Source organism: Aphis gossypii, chromosome 1 (assembly GCF_020184175.1).
Source record: "Aphis gossypii isolate Hap1 chromosome 1, ASM2018417v2, whole genome shotgun sequence".
NCBI classification, from domain to species: Eukaryota; Metazoa; Arthropoda; class Insecta; order Hemiptera; family Aphididae; genus Aphis; species Aphis gossypii.
Genome location: NC_065530.1, coordinates 24,093,506 through 24,110,981, shown reverse-complemented (window position 1 = coordinate 24,110,981; position 17,476 = coordinate 24,093,506). Strand labels below are relative to the sequence as shown.

General features: G+C 27.0%; 1 protein-coding gene across 1 annotated transcript; it reads left to right on the top strand.

The window, feature by feature from the left end:
* The first annotated feature begins 2,845 nt into the window (after positions 1–2,845).
* On the top strand, positions 2,846–12,471 carry LOC114124071 (1,5-anhydro-D-fructose reductase-like). The gene is given in 8 exon segments (XM_027987237.2): positions 2,846–3,077; positions 10,301–10,319; positions 10,322–10,467; positions 10,581–10,766; positions 10,935–11,179; positions 11,314–11,473; positions 11,698–11,795; positions 12,129–12,471. Coding segments are annotated over 8 exon segments (960 nt in total). The 5' UTR covers positions 2,846–3,014; the 3' UTR covers positions 12,172–12,471.
* Positions 12,472–17,476: the final 5,005 nt, after the last annotated feature.

The window sequence follows — 17,476 nt, the reverse complement described above, 5'->3', positions numbered from 1 at the left end:
CCACTTTTTTAAAATATGTTTTCAAATATAAGTTGCTAAAAATAATATTAATATTGTAATCGTTTAAAAACATTAGATATCTCATAGCATCATATAATTTAATAGAATTCATAATTAAGAATAATAAAATAAGTTTATTTAGTTCTGGACGATTATTTTTTAAGAGCATCAAAATAATGTAACTTAAAAACAGTACTAAAAACAACCAGTGCGTAAATTAATATTCTTTATGTATATTGTATATTATATAATTCTTCTGTACGTATCGTCACTAAACTCTTAAATGGCTAGACCGATTTTGATGAAATGTTTATGTGTGTTTAAGTGTGTCTCTGAATGGTTTAAATTCACCTAACCAGGTAGGTAGTACAGCAATCGGGTTTTAGAAAATTTTAACATATGTATATAATACATTGTGTAAATCTTATGCTATTGAGAACCACTCATCCGATCGTAATAGGGCTACTTTTTAAATGAAAGAACAAACTACGGGACAGGTTTTAAGCATAGTTTTGAACTCCTGTTCACAAAAAATTAAAAGATAAAATATAAATATACTAGTTATATTATTTATCTAAAAAAATTAAAATTTAATTTAATACAATAAATGGTAAAACTGTTTCTCTAGCTAAATCTAGTTCAATACAGTTTAAAAAATTGGGTATACTAAAACCGAAAGTATGTTTTATATATTTAACATTTTTTTCCATTTTTCTAGAAAGTTAACAGCTGATGAATAAGAATATACATTTCGTTAAAAACATGTTCAAAAATATATACAAAATGATTCAATAATCATGTTCACCACCTCCTTTATCATTAACTTAGGTATTTCCAAAAAAAGAAAAAGAAAAAATAGTGTTATGCATACTTGTTGAATAATTCTATATACATAGTACGATCTCAGTATGTCACACAATAATCATGATAGTAAACTGTCATAATAAACAATATTGTAACAACATTTTACAATATGACATATTAAAATAGACATAATGTATAGGTACTTCAATAATCAATTAATATTATAATGGTGTGAAGGACATACATGGAAATAAAAGGGATTGGAGGTCTTAGCTTTCTCTAGTATATTTTTAATAAATTACATAACGTTTATTATTTATTATTTTTTTTTTTTTTAAATAAAACTTATTGATTAGTGATTATTATTATCAATAATGAATTAACGTACCTATTTTAATAAATTTTTATAAAATAACAAAATTTTAACATTTATATTATGTATATTGTACATAGATATATGAATATTATAATTTTTATTGTATTATATAGTACGAGTAAATTATACTATTACATTATACTAATATATTTATAAATATTTTTTTTCAATTTAAATTTTTAAAAAAAAAAAATGAAATAAATGTTTAAAGTGATTGATTATTACAGTGTACTTGAATAACTTAATGAACTTTTTAATCATGAATTGATTTACTTGATAATTTAATAGTTATAATTTATAATGTAATCATTCCAGGTGGATAGGCCTATCGGGAAATCGGGATTTTCTCAGTGGGCCCCTGTCCGTACTAAATTATGGGTAAAAACACGATATTTTATGTTTGAAATGTTATTAATTATTAATAAATAATAAAATAATAATAATATCGAACTATATACAATTTGAAAACAGTTTGTTTTATTGGTATTTGGTATATAATTATTAATTAATAATGAAATAAATACTTATGCGTTTATATAACATTTATTATTATCTATGTTATTATTATTATTATTATTATTATTATGTAATATCGTCTATTTTTAGATTATGATCGTGGTAATTGGTAAGAAAGTGAGAATACCGTCGATCACGAAAACTTAAGTATGTAAAAAATTATTCAATTGTTCAATTGACATTCTATTGACAATTCAATATCTCAAGATCATATAGAATTTTATAAAGAAATTAGCAAAAAAAATTTGGACCCTTAAATTTAATTTCCGGTAACATAATAGCAAATAGGGCGACTATCTACCCCCGAATCATTGAATATTAGAAACGTATAGTATAGATGTATAAAATCTTTAAAAACGCTTAGTTTTAGTCATTTGAAATACAAAATTAAACTTGAATTTAAAACGATAAATTAACTTATCTAACTTATCTTTTTTTAAGAGTCAAAAAAATATTATTACTTACATAAAACGAATAAAATATTTACTAAACACTAAAAATTATGTATAAATACATTTATTTGTATGGTTCAAGTAAAATTTAATCAATATATTATAGGTATTAATATATCTGTACTTTGATATTAATTATTTAGGTTTTAGATTGAAATCGTATTTTATAAAATAATATTATCATTTACTAGTAATATTAGTTTTTTAACGATAATCAGCCGAATGTTTTTTGTATAAAAATTATCGGCCAAACACATAATAATAGACATCTACATAAGGGCCGGAAAAACTCTACTTTAAAATATTATCAGAGCCGTTATCGGTACCGCTGCTTATAAGGTTATAACAATACACCTGTTCATTGCGAACCTATTCAAGTTGATAATAATTAATTTACTTACGCATACTTATAAAATATAGATATTATATTATAATTATGTGTATAATTAAGTGTGATCAGACGTTTTTTAAACAATAAAATACGATGTATTATTTTTATTATTACATCTATTTTTACATCGTTAGGTAACTATTTTGTTGTACATATACAATAATAACTGGTGTAGCTGCGTAGTCAAGAACGTTCCGTGTCCCGCCTCACTCTCTTCGAACTGTAACCTGCCGATATTATTATTTATTATAATATTGTGTACGATATAACGTATCCACTCCTACCTCTATACAATATCAGAAGCCTCCCGAGACGGCACGCATACTATAAACAACGTCGTGTGGACCGCTGCCTTGGTAATCGGCAGGTACACACACGTCGCCGCAGTCGTCACTCGTCGCCGGTCCGTCCGCTAGCGCACAATCCATTTTTTCCTACTATCATATTGTTATTAAAAGTACAAGATTATCACGCAATGAAGTACCTGAAATTGAGTTCCGGTGGCAGCATGCCGATGGTCGGCTACGGTACATGGCAGGTAAGTGATACGTTCGGAATAAAAAACTTTAATATTATACCTATATCAAAACTGTGTATGCGCACAGGTCGCAAGGCCGGGTAAATAAAGAAATATTTTGACAAGATCGCAAAGTGTACTTCTGCAGTTCATTACATTTTTTAAATAACCTCGTTCAATTAAATTTCGATTAAAAAAAATATTTTATATAGATCGATTTGAGTACATTTTTCTTTTCGAGTGATTTTTCCTATTACGTTATAGGTAGTGGACTAAGAGAAGTCATAACACTACGTGACTATATGTGGTTCAAATACAAAATCTATATGAATTGACTTAACTTGGGTTCAGTTAAAGAGTAAATTCGTTACGTTAAAATTATTTTGATTCGAACTCATATAGACTTTTTTAATCCCAGCCTTGCTTATTAGTCTTATTAATATTACTGATTTAAGAATTTAAAAGTTTTTATTAGTACTTATATTTTAATAAATTTATCCGTAATAATTGTATGCTATATATTATATTTGTGTTGTTTCAATGCATTTCGATCGGTGTATGGTGACACTCTGACTCGACATTAATAATATATTACAATTATTATTATTATTATTATAACAAACTCAGATGGAAGCCAGTGACGACCAAGATGTAGGTACAAAACAAAGAATAGTATAAAAAACACACACTGTACAAACGAGTAAATCACTATTCTCGTTGTAATATAAATAGTATTTGTGTAGTAAACATCATATTATAATATATAAATATAAAGTGATTTACCACGCGTACTCGCTCTGGAATCTTACCTTATAGTAACTCATTTATTTAAAATCCGGTTAAAGCAATTTTTTATGTATACATAATGACTATATTTTTAAACACCTGATTAGACTTTAATATCATCAATGGAGTATCGTTGTTTTAAGAAAGATATTTAAGAGACCTTTTTTACTGTAAATTGTTAAATGAATAATTTTTTTTAGGAAAATTTGATGTATCTGAATGAATTGTTAAACGAACACTTTCTGTGTTATTAATCTCATTATGTATTAAGAATAATAATCCTTAATAATTCTTTTAGATAAAAATATATGCCCCATGGATAAAATTCAGTATATTCGTTTTATGACTTAAGGGCATCGCCACACCAATCTAATATGAGACCAACGAATCATATCTATATAAAAACATGGTGAACATTTATAAGTTTATAACTTTATAAGTATAATTACTTATAACATAATAAATATTTTACACATATTATAATATTATTAAATATAAATAGTTATCAAATAATCACATTTTCGTTGTATTTCATAAATTAAACTTATAATATTCTGACAATTTTCAGTATAAACAAGTAATGCTATAATAATGTAGTATTAATTACAACTATAATCTACATAACATTTAATAACACATAAAGTTTAAAAATTCAAAACTACTCGTTGAAGTTTCGATTCATATACATCAATATTCAAAAGTAATTAATAATTAGTGGTTAATAATTTACAGTAAAATACAGTGTTCTTATTTTGAAGCAAGCTTAATACATTGTAAAACATACACCTTATTATAATATTATCATGTATGAGATCATTATGCATAAATAAAAATAATAGACACTCATATTGATTGCTTTATTTTAACGAATTTCAAGCATTGAAAATATTTATAAAGTGGCACAGTGTAATATATTGTATGCTATGATGCAATGATGTAAATATAAATATTAATAAAAATTACTAGGCAATAATTATATTATTCGTTATAATGTACACTATTTAATTGGCATATTAGACAGTAGTCTTATTGCATACAATTAACTATCACGAGTAACATGTTTGGATTTAGTGACAGTATTGTCGGCGCTAATGCGCACATTGCCAATACAAACTATGCATCGGCCGCTCCAGGTAACAGAAAAGTTTCTCAAGTCCAGTTTCTAAAGAAATTAACTGTTATAATTTTTAAAAACATAAATTAATAGCAATGAATTTAAAGTCTAACAGTTTAAAAATAAAAAAAAACTTATTTAACTTATCAATAAGAAATCTGTAATAAACGTATTCATTTTATTATTTGGCGAAATACGAGTTGTTTAATATTTTACATGCGATTGTCTTACTGAACCAACGTGACGTGTTAATTGACTCATTAGGATTAACTAGACAGTTGGCAATATATTATAATTACCTATATTAGCAATGTTGCATTAAATGTTGGGTGATTTTTGTGTCTTTACTCGCGTGTACCTAGTTATATGCCTAACTTGACGTTCAAAATTGAACGAATCGAAAAATACCCTATCTCAAGTATAATATTAACATTATTTTCACTTTATACTGTTAAAGAGTTAAAGAAAATGTTTAAATATTTTTAAAACAAGACTTATATCATAGAAGTAACATACGTAGGTACGTGTCAAATGAATATCAAACCTTGACAGTAAAATAAAAAAAATATATAAAAAATCACGAAATATATATAAGATAAATATGACCTTCACATACCTGTACAATAAATTACAGTAATTAGGTACATATTACAACCCATGTTTGTTAGATGATTCGGTGTTAATAGAGTAAATCTAAGAATACTACGTCTCACTTTTTGACAATGCGAATAATGATGATGCAGACAGTATGAATATTATATAATTCTGTTGAATTAACCCTCACTCACAGTAGGTGGGTATAAAAGTGTATAAATATGAAATAAGCTTATGCACGTATAACAATACAATCGGAGTACATTTTTGTTCATCGGAAAACATAATCGATGAATCAGGAGAAAAGAAAGACTTTTAATGTTTTTTGTTTTTTTTTTTTTTATCAATTATCATAAGACGTAGAGATTGTACAATTGACTGTAATTAACGTACAAATTTAAACTCACGGTTACAATACGTCAAAATACGTTCAAATTATGTTTTAAATTGTAGCTCTTATTTATCAAGTACGAGTATAATACATTTTTCAAAAGGTACCTGTGTACTGTATAGTGTATACTATATATACGTTATTTAATAATAGTTTTGAAAATATTGTTACTTTATATTTTATTTTATTGTTTCACGTTCTATAGAGCGAACCGTACGTTGGAAATGAAGGCGTATCGTGTCTTTAGTAGTTTACAAAGATATTTTTTTAGGCGATTGAAAATTCTACCCTTATATTTTAATTTTTTATAATAATCGTATGCAAGTTATATTTACGAGTATGACTTTTTAACCTATAAAAACAGGTAAATGCTTCTGAACTAGGTTAATTTAACTAACTTTTGATCTTTAAAATAAACGTAAAATCCTCCGATATTATTTTTTGACCCAATTCTATTTTTAAACTATTAATTAAAACGAAGTTTGATTTAAATTACATACATTTTTTTCTTAATTTAAACTTTATGATAACTCCTTCAATGTCATAGACTATTATTTTTATTTTTTTAATGTTTTATTTTTTGATTATTATGTTATCGAGTAAATTTTATAACATAATACCTAAATAATATTTTGTTTTCAACTAAAACATATAAAGTGCGTGCCGCATAGTATCATATTATATTTCCAATTTCCATAGATATGCTTTTAAGCTGGATAACATTCTTTCTTTTCTTTTTTTTTGGCCGATTTTACATTATAGTATCTAGGTTGTCCCTAGAAGCAATAGAACCCGATTGATTATATAATTATTAATTAATAATTATATTATCATAGTAATCTTGTTGAAAAATTTTATTTATATATGATTAAATTTAACTTATTCGATTTTCATTTTATTATTAAATTTTTTTTTCAACATAATATTTCATGTTTTTACAATAAAACGAGTTCTATTATTCCAATTTTTTTTTTTCAAAGCTATAGTAGTTATATTAGAACTCATTTAGTTTTAATTTATTTATTTTTATTGTTTATAGATACTTATAATATAAGTATTATATTTATAAGTATAATTGTGCTAAACAATTTGAATGCTAATTTTTTATGATATTGGTGAAATGTTCATACATTTAGTATTGGTGGTTCTATCATTTATTTGTACCTATAGGTTAAAATATTTACATGTCATAAATCAGACCCTAAAATCGATTACCTAAGAACCAATGAAATGCATATACCCTCTTTATTATTATTATTATTATTATATTATCACTTTCTGTGAACTCTTTGACAGGGTTTCGTCGATTCCTCCAGACCTTTTTGTACTAAAGGAAAAGGAATATCGATTCCATCAGTACGGTTCCACCATTAAAGGTAGTCTAAAAACATCATATCGTTTTCACCACCTAACCAAACTGAGGAAAAATTAATCTTCCCAAATAAAAATTTTATTTTCATGATTAATATTATTATTTATTACATTTTTATTTTAATGTTTAAATATTCTGTAACTGTTGTTTATTTTGTAGATATTATATTGTTAATATAATATGTATATAAGCTAAATATATTATAAAATAAAACCTATACAATTATTGGTATATACATTTTTTTTATAATATTAAATTTATTTTTATGCAAGTACCTAGACTTGAGTTATTATTTCTAAAAATATAAGCAACATAATTAAGTCAAATGGAAATGTAGAACAGAAAAAAACTAGTAAGTGGCGAAATCGATAAGTTTTATTTAGACTACCTGTACTGGCGAAGCCGATTCTGTCGGAAACTTTGACGAACAGGTACCGTTCATCAAATGCAACATCATTTATTCTTATCTATCAATAGCCGGAAGTGAATTCATGTCGGCGTTATTACTTCTAGGAAATCACTTTACTGGTTTTTGTCAAGTTTATTATGTGTCAAATTTCAAAGAAAAAACTACAACGAAGTGCCAAAGAAACGTAAACGAGCGTGGCTCGTAAATGAGCTTTATACTCGGAATCGATTTTTGGAAAAGAAGATTTATCGTCAGTCTCAAATTTAATACTCCGACACAATTTATGTGATACACAACACGACCCACCGCAAGAGCTATACTCCCGTGTAAGATCTGTTTTCCAATTAAATCTGTGTTCGATGAAAATATATTAATACTAAGAATAATACTAAACAGCTTTATGCCGGGTGATATAATACATCATAATAATAAGTCATTCAAACTTCAAAATCACAACAAAAATACCAGTTATAACTTATATTAACGTGTTGGGGATGTTTAATATCTAAAGGTTCTTCCAGTAATGACAACTACAATCATCTATATTTATTATTGAGAATAAAAATACACTATGGTGTTTTCCTAGAATTTTATTATACTTTATTGACGTTAAAATACGCTTACACTTCAAACATATTATCATCTCATAAATTGTGTAATATTAAATAGGTACTTAATTCAAAAAAATAAATTATTTATTATTCAGACATAATAAAACCCTAGTTATTACAGTTATAAATGGTAATTTAAGCATTCGTGGACAACGTTTTATATAATAAAGTTGCGGTTTTGTTACACTTAATTTACTTTTTATTTATCTTTGTTCTAAAATTGGTGTCTTCTATCTTATATCTAATAACTATATGTTAACGTTTAACTATATTATTAGGTACCTATAATATAATCTAACACTTTATGCGTATAATTATATTATTGAATATCTACAGGTTTTTATACTCCGTCAATGGATATTTTTACAATTATTTAACATTGTATTAAAAAAAACATTTAATGGGCTGTAAGCTAAAATTATTTTATAATATTATTTTTGTTTTATTAAAACATTTATGAAGATAATAGTATACGCTTTTATTCTCGTTTTAATTATTTTAGTTCGATTTTTTTTTTTTTTTTTTAGAATGTATCGAACTAAACTATTTTTGACAAAGCACTTGTAGACTCAATAATTTTCATAATTCAAAATAAGTATTTAAAGCGAATAATAATTTATAGTATTAGTAGTCGAGTATAAAATCATTGTTGGGTATTTTAAGTTTAAGATTAATATTTTAATATACATAATATATTTTAATTTATAATATTAAGAACCTACAATAAAACATAACGTTTATAATACCTATTTAATTTCTTCATTACCTACTGCTCTTGTGGGATGCCAATTATAGACGTAGAAAAATAGATTTTTCTATCGATTTGTTTCACAGGCGTACAAACGTCGTCGGATGATTGGGACGACATTGTACGCGTCAAACGTCGTACGTTACAATACGTTTATAGTTTAAAATTGCTTGTTAAACTATTTATTTTCAACTATATTGACTGCTCGTTTCACATTACCCAGCATACTGAGTACATTAAAGCGAATATACCTGCGACCATACGTGTATTCGACCCAATCACCCATTATAATATGACATTTGCAAATAATGTATCAATGCGCATAGAAGTGTGTATAACGACAATGCATCTATCCGTAAATTATTGTACGTTGTATCCATATTAAATAGATGTGTCAATATATAAGTACCAGGTCGTGAATTCCTGCAGTGTGTTGCACACTAGTGCGACAGTTAGCATATTATACTATTCATAGTTGACCACCGGGCGCTAGCAAATGGGAATACTCAATTCAAATCAGCTTAGTAGTAAATCCGGAAGTGTTTCTAGTGATGCAGAGGATTGCTAATTTTTCAAATTGTGAAATTATGAGATTTTTCAAAACATCTTGTGGGGATTATAGGTACACACCAAATAAAAAACCCCATTGAAGACACAATGTATTATATTCATAATATTTCCGGTAATACGTTATTGGACATACAATTTTTTTTAATTTAAAAAATTAAAAACTGATAAGTATGTATATAATTGTACAATGTACAATGTACATATTTAAAAAAAAATAACCTGAGGAGAGGATCATCGTCCTTATTCGAAGCAACCGCTGCTATTGCGTATTTAATATTATATACTCTTATATATGTATAATTATAAAAATATATTTGAGTTTGTATAGATATTAGATATATTAAATATGTTTATACTTTTATTAGCATTTTGGCGTTGACTAATCAAATATTAACAAGACATTAATAACCACTAAATGTTTGTTGTGCTCCGACAAAATGTAATATTTGTTCTATTGATAACACCTCGGGTAGTAATATTATACATATTTTATTATAACACATTGTACATAAAAGATAATAAAATATGAAACAAAACAGTTGTCATGTTATCGCACTGCGTATTCTACCCATCTATTATATTGTAATCAACATTAATATCGGTTCAATTATAGTTTGATAAGACTCATAATATGTTTTAACTATTGTAGGCTTTGGACAACGTTTTGGAAACAGCTTGAATGAAGCCCTGAAGTGTGGATACAGACACATTGACACGGCCACTGCTTACCAGAACGAACACGTCATAGGAAAAGTTTTGAACGAATGGATAACATCTGGCAAAGTGACCAGAGACGAGTTGTTTATCGTCACCAAGGTACCATATACCTGTCTATATACTTCCGATTCGAAATTATGACGTTAAGACTCAATCACCAAGAGGAATAAATTACACAACCACCACTTAAACACCAATTTGATATCTTGCAGCTCCCCCCTTACAAAAATCGACCTGAGGACCTAGAGGAGTGTTTGAAAAAATCGCTAAAAGACTTGCAGCTGGACTACGTTGACATGTACTTGGTGCACACTCCGTTCAGCGTGATCCCGGGAGAAACGGCCGACCTTGGCAACATGAAAATTGATGTCAGTACTGATCACTTGGCTATTTGGGAGGTAAGGCCCCTAACATGACTATTTCAATAAATGCTCCGCAACACGTTCATAGTATTAAAAATTGGCGTGTATTATCTATTTGTTATACAAAAGACTGGTGAAAATTACCTTTACGATTCATTTGTAATGCTATGATCTATAGTTTGATGTACCTCTTTATTTGTTTAGATGATGGAGAAACAGGTGACTGATGGCCGAGCAAAGGCGATTGGATTGTCGAACTTTAACATTCGACAGATACAGAGGGTGCTAGACAACTGCAAGATCAAACCCGATAACTTGCAAATAGAAAATCACCTTTACCTCCAACAACCTGAACTCATAGAATTTTGCAAAAGCAACGATATCGTTGTGACCGCGTATTCGTGTTTGGGTGCGAAAGGCGGCCGAGAACTCATGGGAATGAATTGGACGTAATAATATTATATTTTACATAATAATATTAAAATAATGATAAAATAATAAAATATTATTGTTTGACTTCATCGAAGACACAATTACAACATGATTATAATTACTTATTATAAATGAGTGTATTTCATTTTAGCAAGGACTTGCCTGAAATGATGGAAAACGAAGTGGTGTTGAACATTGCGGAGAAACACGGCAAGACACCGTCCCAAGTTTTGTTGCGGTTTATTGTCCAGAAGGGCATCGTGGTCATACCAAAAAGTACAAATCCACAGCGGTTGGCGTTAAATATAGAGGTGAATATTCTTCTAATAAATTAATTTATTGTCATACTAATAATTTATTATTAAAATTAATTATGATATTTTATGCTGTTTAGAAATATAAATGTATTTATATAATATTATAATGTTATAATAATATAATAATAAAATATTAATATTGACCAAACTGTGTTAATAATAATTAATAATGTAATAGATTCTACTTATCATTGTAATTGATTTCGTTTTGTCGATAGATTTTTGATTTTGAATTAGACGAGCAAGACATGGAGGCCATGATCGGTCAGGATGCGGGAGAAGGAGGTCGCATTATACGGCTTTTATTCTTCACTGGGTAAGTTAGATATATTTTATTATCATAGATTAAATTCCATAAAACCAGATGGTGCACTCTAAACTTGTCGAAATATTTGTAACAAACTTTATGGGACGTCACATTGTTGGAAACATTTTGTCCCGCGTCGATGGATCATCGATGGTATGTGCATACCATCTGATTTTTATAAATTTTTGTGATATTATTACAATAGGTGGTTCAGTTTATACGCACATAATATACATTAATCGAACGTTTTATACCTTTAAAATTTACTGACTTTTACGTCTATATTTTGATTTGCCATAGTAATACATAATATAATATTCGGTCATGATTTTATTTTTCCAGAATCACAGATCATCCAGAATATCCTTTCGAAAAGAGTGTTTGAGCTTGAATTTAATTCTGCGACAAATATGACAGCCAATTATTATACGCGAATGAACCAAATTCAAACTATATAAAATGGCATTTGATTATATACGATTATTTAAATATTTATTGTAAGCCTATGCCTTAAATTGCTAAGGTTCACGTCAATTCGTTCATATTTGTAACTAACACTGCAAAGATTCCGTCATCTAGACGTATTATAAAATATCAGATTGTATAAGACACATTCATATGCATCTGCGTATTTATCTAAAAAATATACATGCACAATAAAAATAAAATTGTTCTATTATTCAAATTATTATTAGCAAAGTATTATTTGAATAAATACATGTATTGATTAAATTAAATCCGTGAAAATAGTAATAAATTAAGACTTTAGAGTTATTAAAACACAAACACGCACTTACATTCAGTCTTGATTTTTACTTACCATCTGGTCGATTTGTGTGAGCAAAAAAGGTAAGTAATAGTATCAAATAAACTAGGCAAATTTAAACCAATACATCTATCTATATACTATATTAAATATCGATATTCATAAAATTTGACGATCGTTATACATTGTGAGGTTTACCAGGTTCGTAATTTTAACATAATATAATGGTAAGTATTATAATAATAAATTTAATTGTAAATTGTGAAGCCTGTATGTCTAAATCTCACAATAAATTTATAAATTACACATTCAGAATCCAGGAAGTAGCATGTCTTAATATCGTGTATTTTTCTAGTAACCTGCTGTATCTATTATGTATTATATTATATTATATGCATATTGCATATATGTATAGTGATATGTATAATATATATCATTTAGGCGTGCACATGAGGTACTCATAGAATGTAGTTGCATATCCGGAAATATCAAAGATAAATAAAAATCATTATAAATTACTGTTTATCTTACGATTGAACATAATCAATATTAAAAATTTTATAAGCGATGTGTGAAAATTTTTCTACCACAATTGTAAACGCTTAAAATAACATTCAGGTAGCGCGTTAGAGGAAGCATTCTACATATATACCCGGAAAAACAGGTCTGCGTACGCCTATAAATGATACATAAAATAAAACATACCTAACCTTATATATTCATGCATGTATATTGCATACAACGTCTATGTTTGTCGTATTCTTAGAAAATCGATTAGAGTAATATTATATTGTCTGACAATAGTCGTTATTGAAGTGTTATACATTAGCAATTTTTATCTGAACACAATTATTCTGTCGGAATGTAATTCTTTGACCGGCGTCCACCGGACACTATAGAGATACGCTATAAAATACCGAATACCACCGATTCGACATCGAAACATCGAATAGTTAAGTCCTGTACGAGATAGTTCATTAAGACTGCAATTGTAAACGATCTGCAATTAAAGAACATGGTGCATATTATTGTGATAAAACCGTTTTTAATGTCATTTCCCCCGTTTTTCTGTACACGAGCCGTTTGGTTTGCTGAAAAACAATATACCTATTTCTGTGTCGCTATTCGCAAATGCAATCAATTTCCGATCGTGTCCGCGTTCGAAACACTGTTTCTCTGTTTACGACATGTATTGAGAGACACCGCACCCACATATAATATTGTATCACTCTTGCAAACGCAAAACATATAGGTTATAGCAAATTTTACGTTCACAATAATCCATTTTACGCCGTCATTTTTTAAACTAGAGTGATTCGATCTATTATGTAATTTAAAGATAAGATGCTTATCCAAATGATCTCGAAAAATTTTATTGATATTTAAGTTTTAAAGCAAATTATGATCGTTATAAAATGCACAAACAAATTATAGCTTTGAAATACTTATAACTTTCTTTTAAATTAAAATACCTATCAATAAAAACGTATGATATTAACTGGTAAATAATCTTACCTTTAGTTTGTATAGTTAATAATTAATATTTCAGTTAATTTGCTCTAATTCAAAACATAATAAAATAAAATGGATTATTTTGAACGTAAATATAACTATGTTGTTAATTCATAAGATTAAGACGACATATTCGGGTGTGGCTTCCTCTAAAGAATGATCAACAGGTGAAACGACGAAACTTCATATTGGATTTAGAATACTTAAGTGTATTTCTTCTCGAAGGAAAAGGGGGGTATGTTGTTCATTAAGGTAGTATACCCTAGTGAATTTAAAAAGTGGTTTCGTGGAAAATTACGAAAATTAACCTATAAACAGTATAAACCGCTTAAACACAATAAAATACTAAGATAAGGGGTTTCTACGTCACACACTACCATGGTAAAATATTATTTTATCGTTAAAACATAATTTGTAAATCTATAAATAGTGAGTTTTTAAATTATTAATTTGCTTTTTTCAATAACCTACTTACCTACTCATTTGCACTATTTATATAAATAATAAATATCTATAATACATAAGTACAATATAATGGCCATAACGCGGAACCTTAGTCATAGCCTTATAGTTTTAAATATAATGTATTATATTATGCATATAATATTAAATATATTCTGAGTTAATAATAAACAAAAACTTTAATTAACTTTCGTTAATTCTCTGATGAAAGAGTATTAGTCCGGACTACGATAGGCATCTATTTTAATCTCGTCACATAAACCCTTCGGGAATAGAAAATTCAATCTATTGATTCATAAAAATGTGAGAGCATCTTGGGATTAAAATAACACCATTATATTATTAATTATAGGTGTCCGAGCCTAATCCCAAGAGTAATATTAGGTATATGGTTCAATAAGACCGCCAGAACGCTTAAGATAGATGTAATCAATAACGCGTAATTATTTTATAAAATGTCTTAAACATTTCAAATGTAGGTAATACGAAATAGCCAGGTCTTATGTGAAAATATCACCAATTTTATCACACAACATTTAATAGACCATATACTATATATATAAATTATATTAGGTATAATAGATATATATATAACAACATTCAATAGATATTCACCCACCTATAAGGACAAATCACAATAGAGATTTTGATTTCACGGATCATCAAATCGTTCGATTTAATTTCAATATTGTTTTTCATTAACAATTACTTAATAGTAACGGCGAAACATGATATCGAAAATCATTTGCCATAAAACTATAAAACAGTAAATTAAACATATCATAACATTAAGCATCGTACAATACGTTATTGTCGCTAAGGTAATAGTTTCATATTTTTAAATACTTAATATAAGTATATTATTAACTCACGGTGATAATGAAAATATGTAAGCTGAGCAGAGATGTATAAAATTAATTTATTTTATTTTATCATCACTCATCGTATGACAATTATTATCTTATCTTCATCATGAAATTGTTTCATTATACTATAATTTAATGCAAAGCAGTAACGACTTTTTTTTACATATAAATTACTTACACCATATCAGGATGTAGGTAAGAATTTAATTTTGTACTATACAATTGTATATTATATAACATGATAGAACATGATATTATAATAATACTTTATTATTATTATATATCGTAACACAATCGCTATAATTTATCACACGACAAATATGAAAAATATAATAGTCGCGTACCTACTATAAAGTATAAATTACAAATTTTGAATTTTAATTGATTGTAAATGAAATTCTTATAAGAAAAAATCATAAGACTTGCTATTTTGTATTGTAACTACCTATATAGTAAAATGTGTTTCACTGCCTAAATAATGTATAAAATTCATATTTTTTTCACAATTAGTTTTGTGATAGGTACCTTTAACTCCGAATTTAAAAAATCAGCCGAAAAATTTCTATATTAAGTCCGTGGTTATCAGAGAAATGTTTTCCAAGCATCCGGATTCACACCTTTTGAACTTTTCCAAAAAATAAATTTATTTGATTGAAAACTAGTGTTGCATAAATATTACAGTTTTTTCACTATCTATTTTTTTCGATATTAAAAAAGTACTATGCATATTTTTATTTACTTTTGATCTACTGATTGATCAACTAGATAAAATATGTTCTCGAAAATCCAATCGATATTTAATAATATTTTTTCTGCCTCAGAACCCAATGATGGATCGCTAAAATTAAAAAATAATAACAATAACACACATAAATAATAGTAAAAACAATACATTATTCATTGCTTATTTCTGCTTAGTTATACAAAATCAAATCAAGTCTATTAACTATACGTTATTTCCTAAATAAATCGTTAATCAAAATCAAATGCCAAGAATTTATTGGTAAATGGCAATTAACAATATAATATGTATGAATATTTAATTGTACTCACCTATCCAATAACTATAATAATTGTTTTGTGAAAAACAAAATGTGCGTCCATAAAGTCCCGTGTTTGTACAAAAAAAAAACAGGGTAAAACATATCGTGAACTTGACAAGACGATTTATTATTTAGGTACAGCCTGAAAATTTCAAAAATCTGTTGCACACCGTTAAAATTGCTACATTAATATTTAAATAAAGCCCAATACGTTTTCAACACAAAAACAGAAACCAAATAAATAAATAAAATTAGGGATCGAGAAGATAAATCGTACGTCGTAACGTGGGTCGTAAATGTTTGTAAATGTTCTCTAACCTACTAAACGTCTATATAAAATGTTAAAAAAAAATCCATCAAAATAGTATGCACCGTACGTGTGTGTATGTGTGTGCATTACGACGGTACAATAGTTACATGCCAATTTATTTTTCTTCTATGACTGTCTGGCCAAGTATAACATATCATTATATAATAAACATTGTATTATAATCGCTTCAATACACGCGACTAAAGAACAATACAATGTCTAGATTTTTTTTTAATATCAACTTTTATTGATAGTTGTTAAATTCTCCGCCATTTCTATTATAATAATATTCTACTATCATGTTTTGTGCTGGACCAAAAAATAAATGATACAGAAATCAATGTAATATAAATTATGATTACATATAAGTATATAGTATATTATATTTAATTAAAAAGAAATTCGTATTGAAATATTGTCGTTCATTGTATGAGCACATTGTATGAATATGTTAATAATAGTGAAGGTAAGTAAACACTACACATAATATTAATACATAATAATGTATTGATTTTAAAATCTGCATATCATATTTTTTTTATATATATTTTGAAATTGATTTCAAATTAAATTATTTCAACATTGTATCCATCTTGAAAATTAAAGGTAATTTATTTTTGATAATTGAATTTAAATCTATTAAAAAAAAAAATAACTATATATAATTTTAAAGTGACATATTATACACAATATACTTATACATCATATTAGTACGCAGTTGCACTACTGCT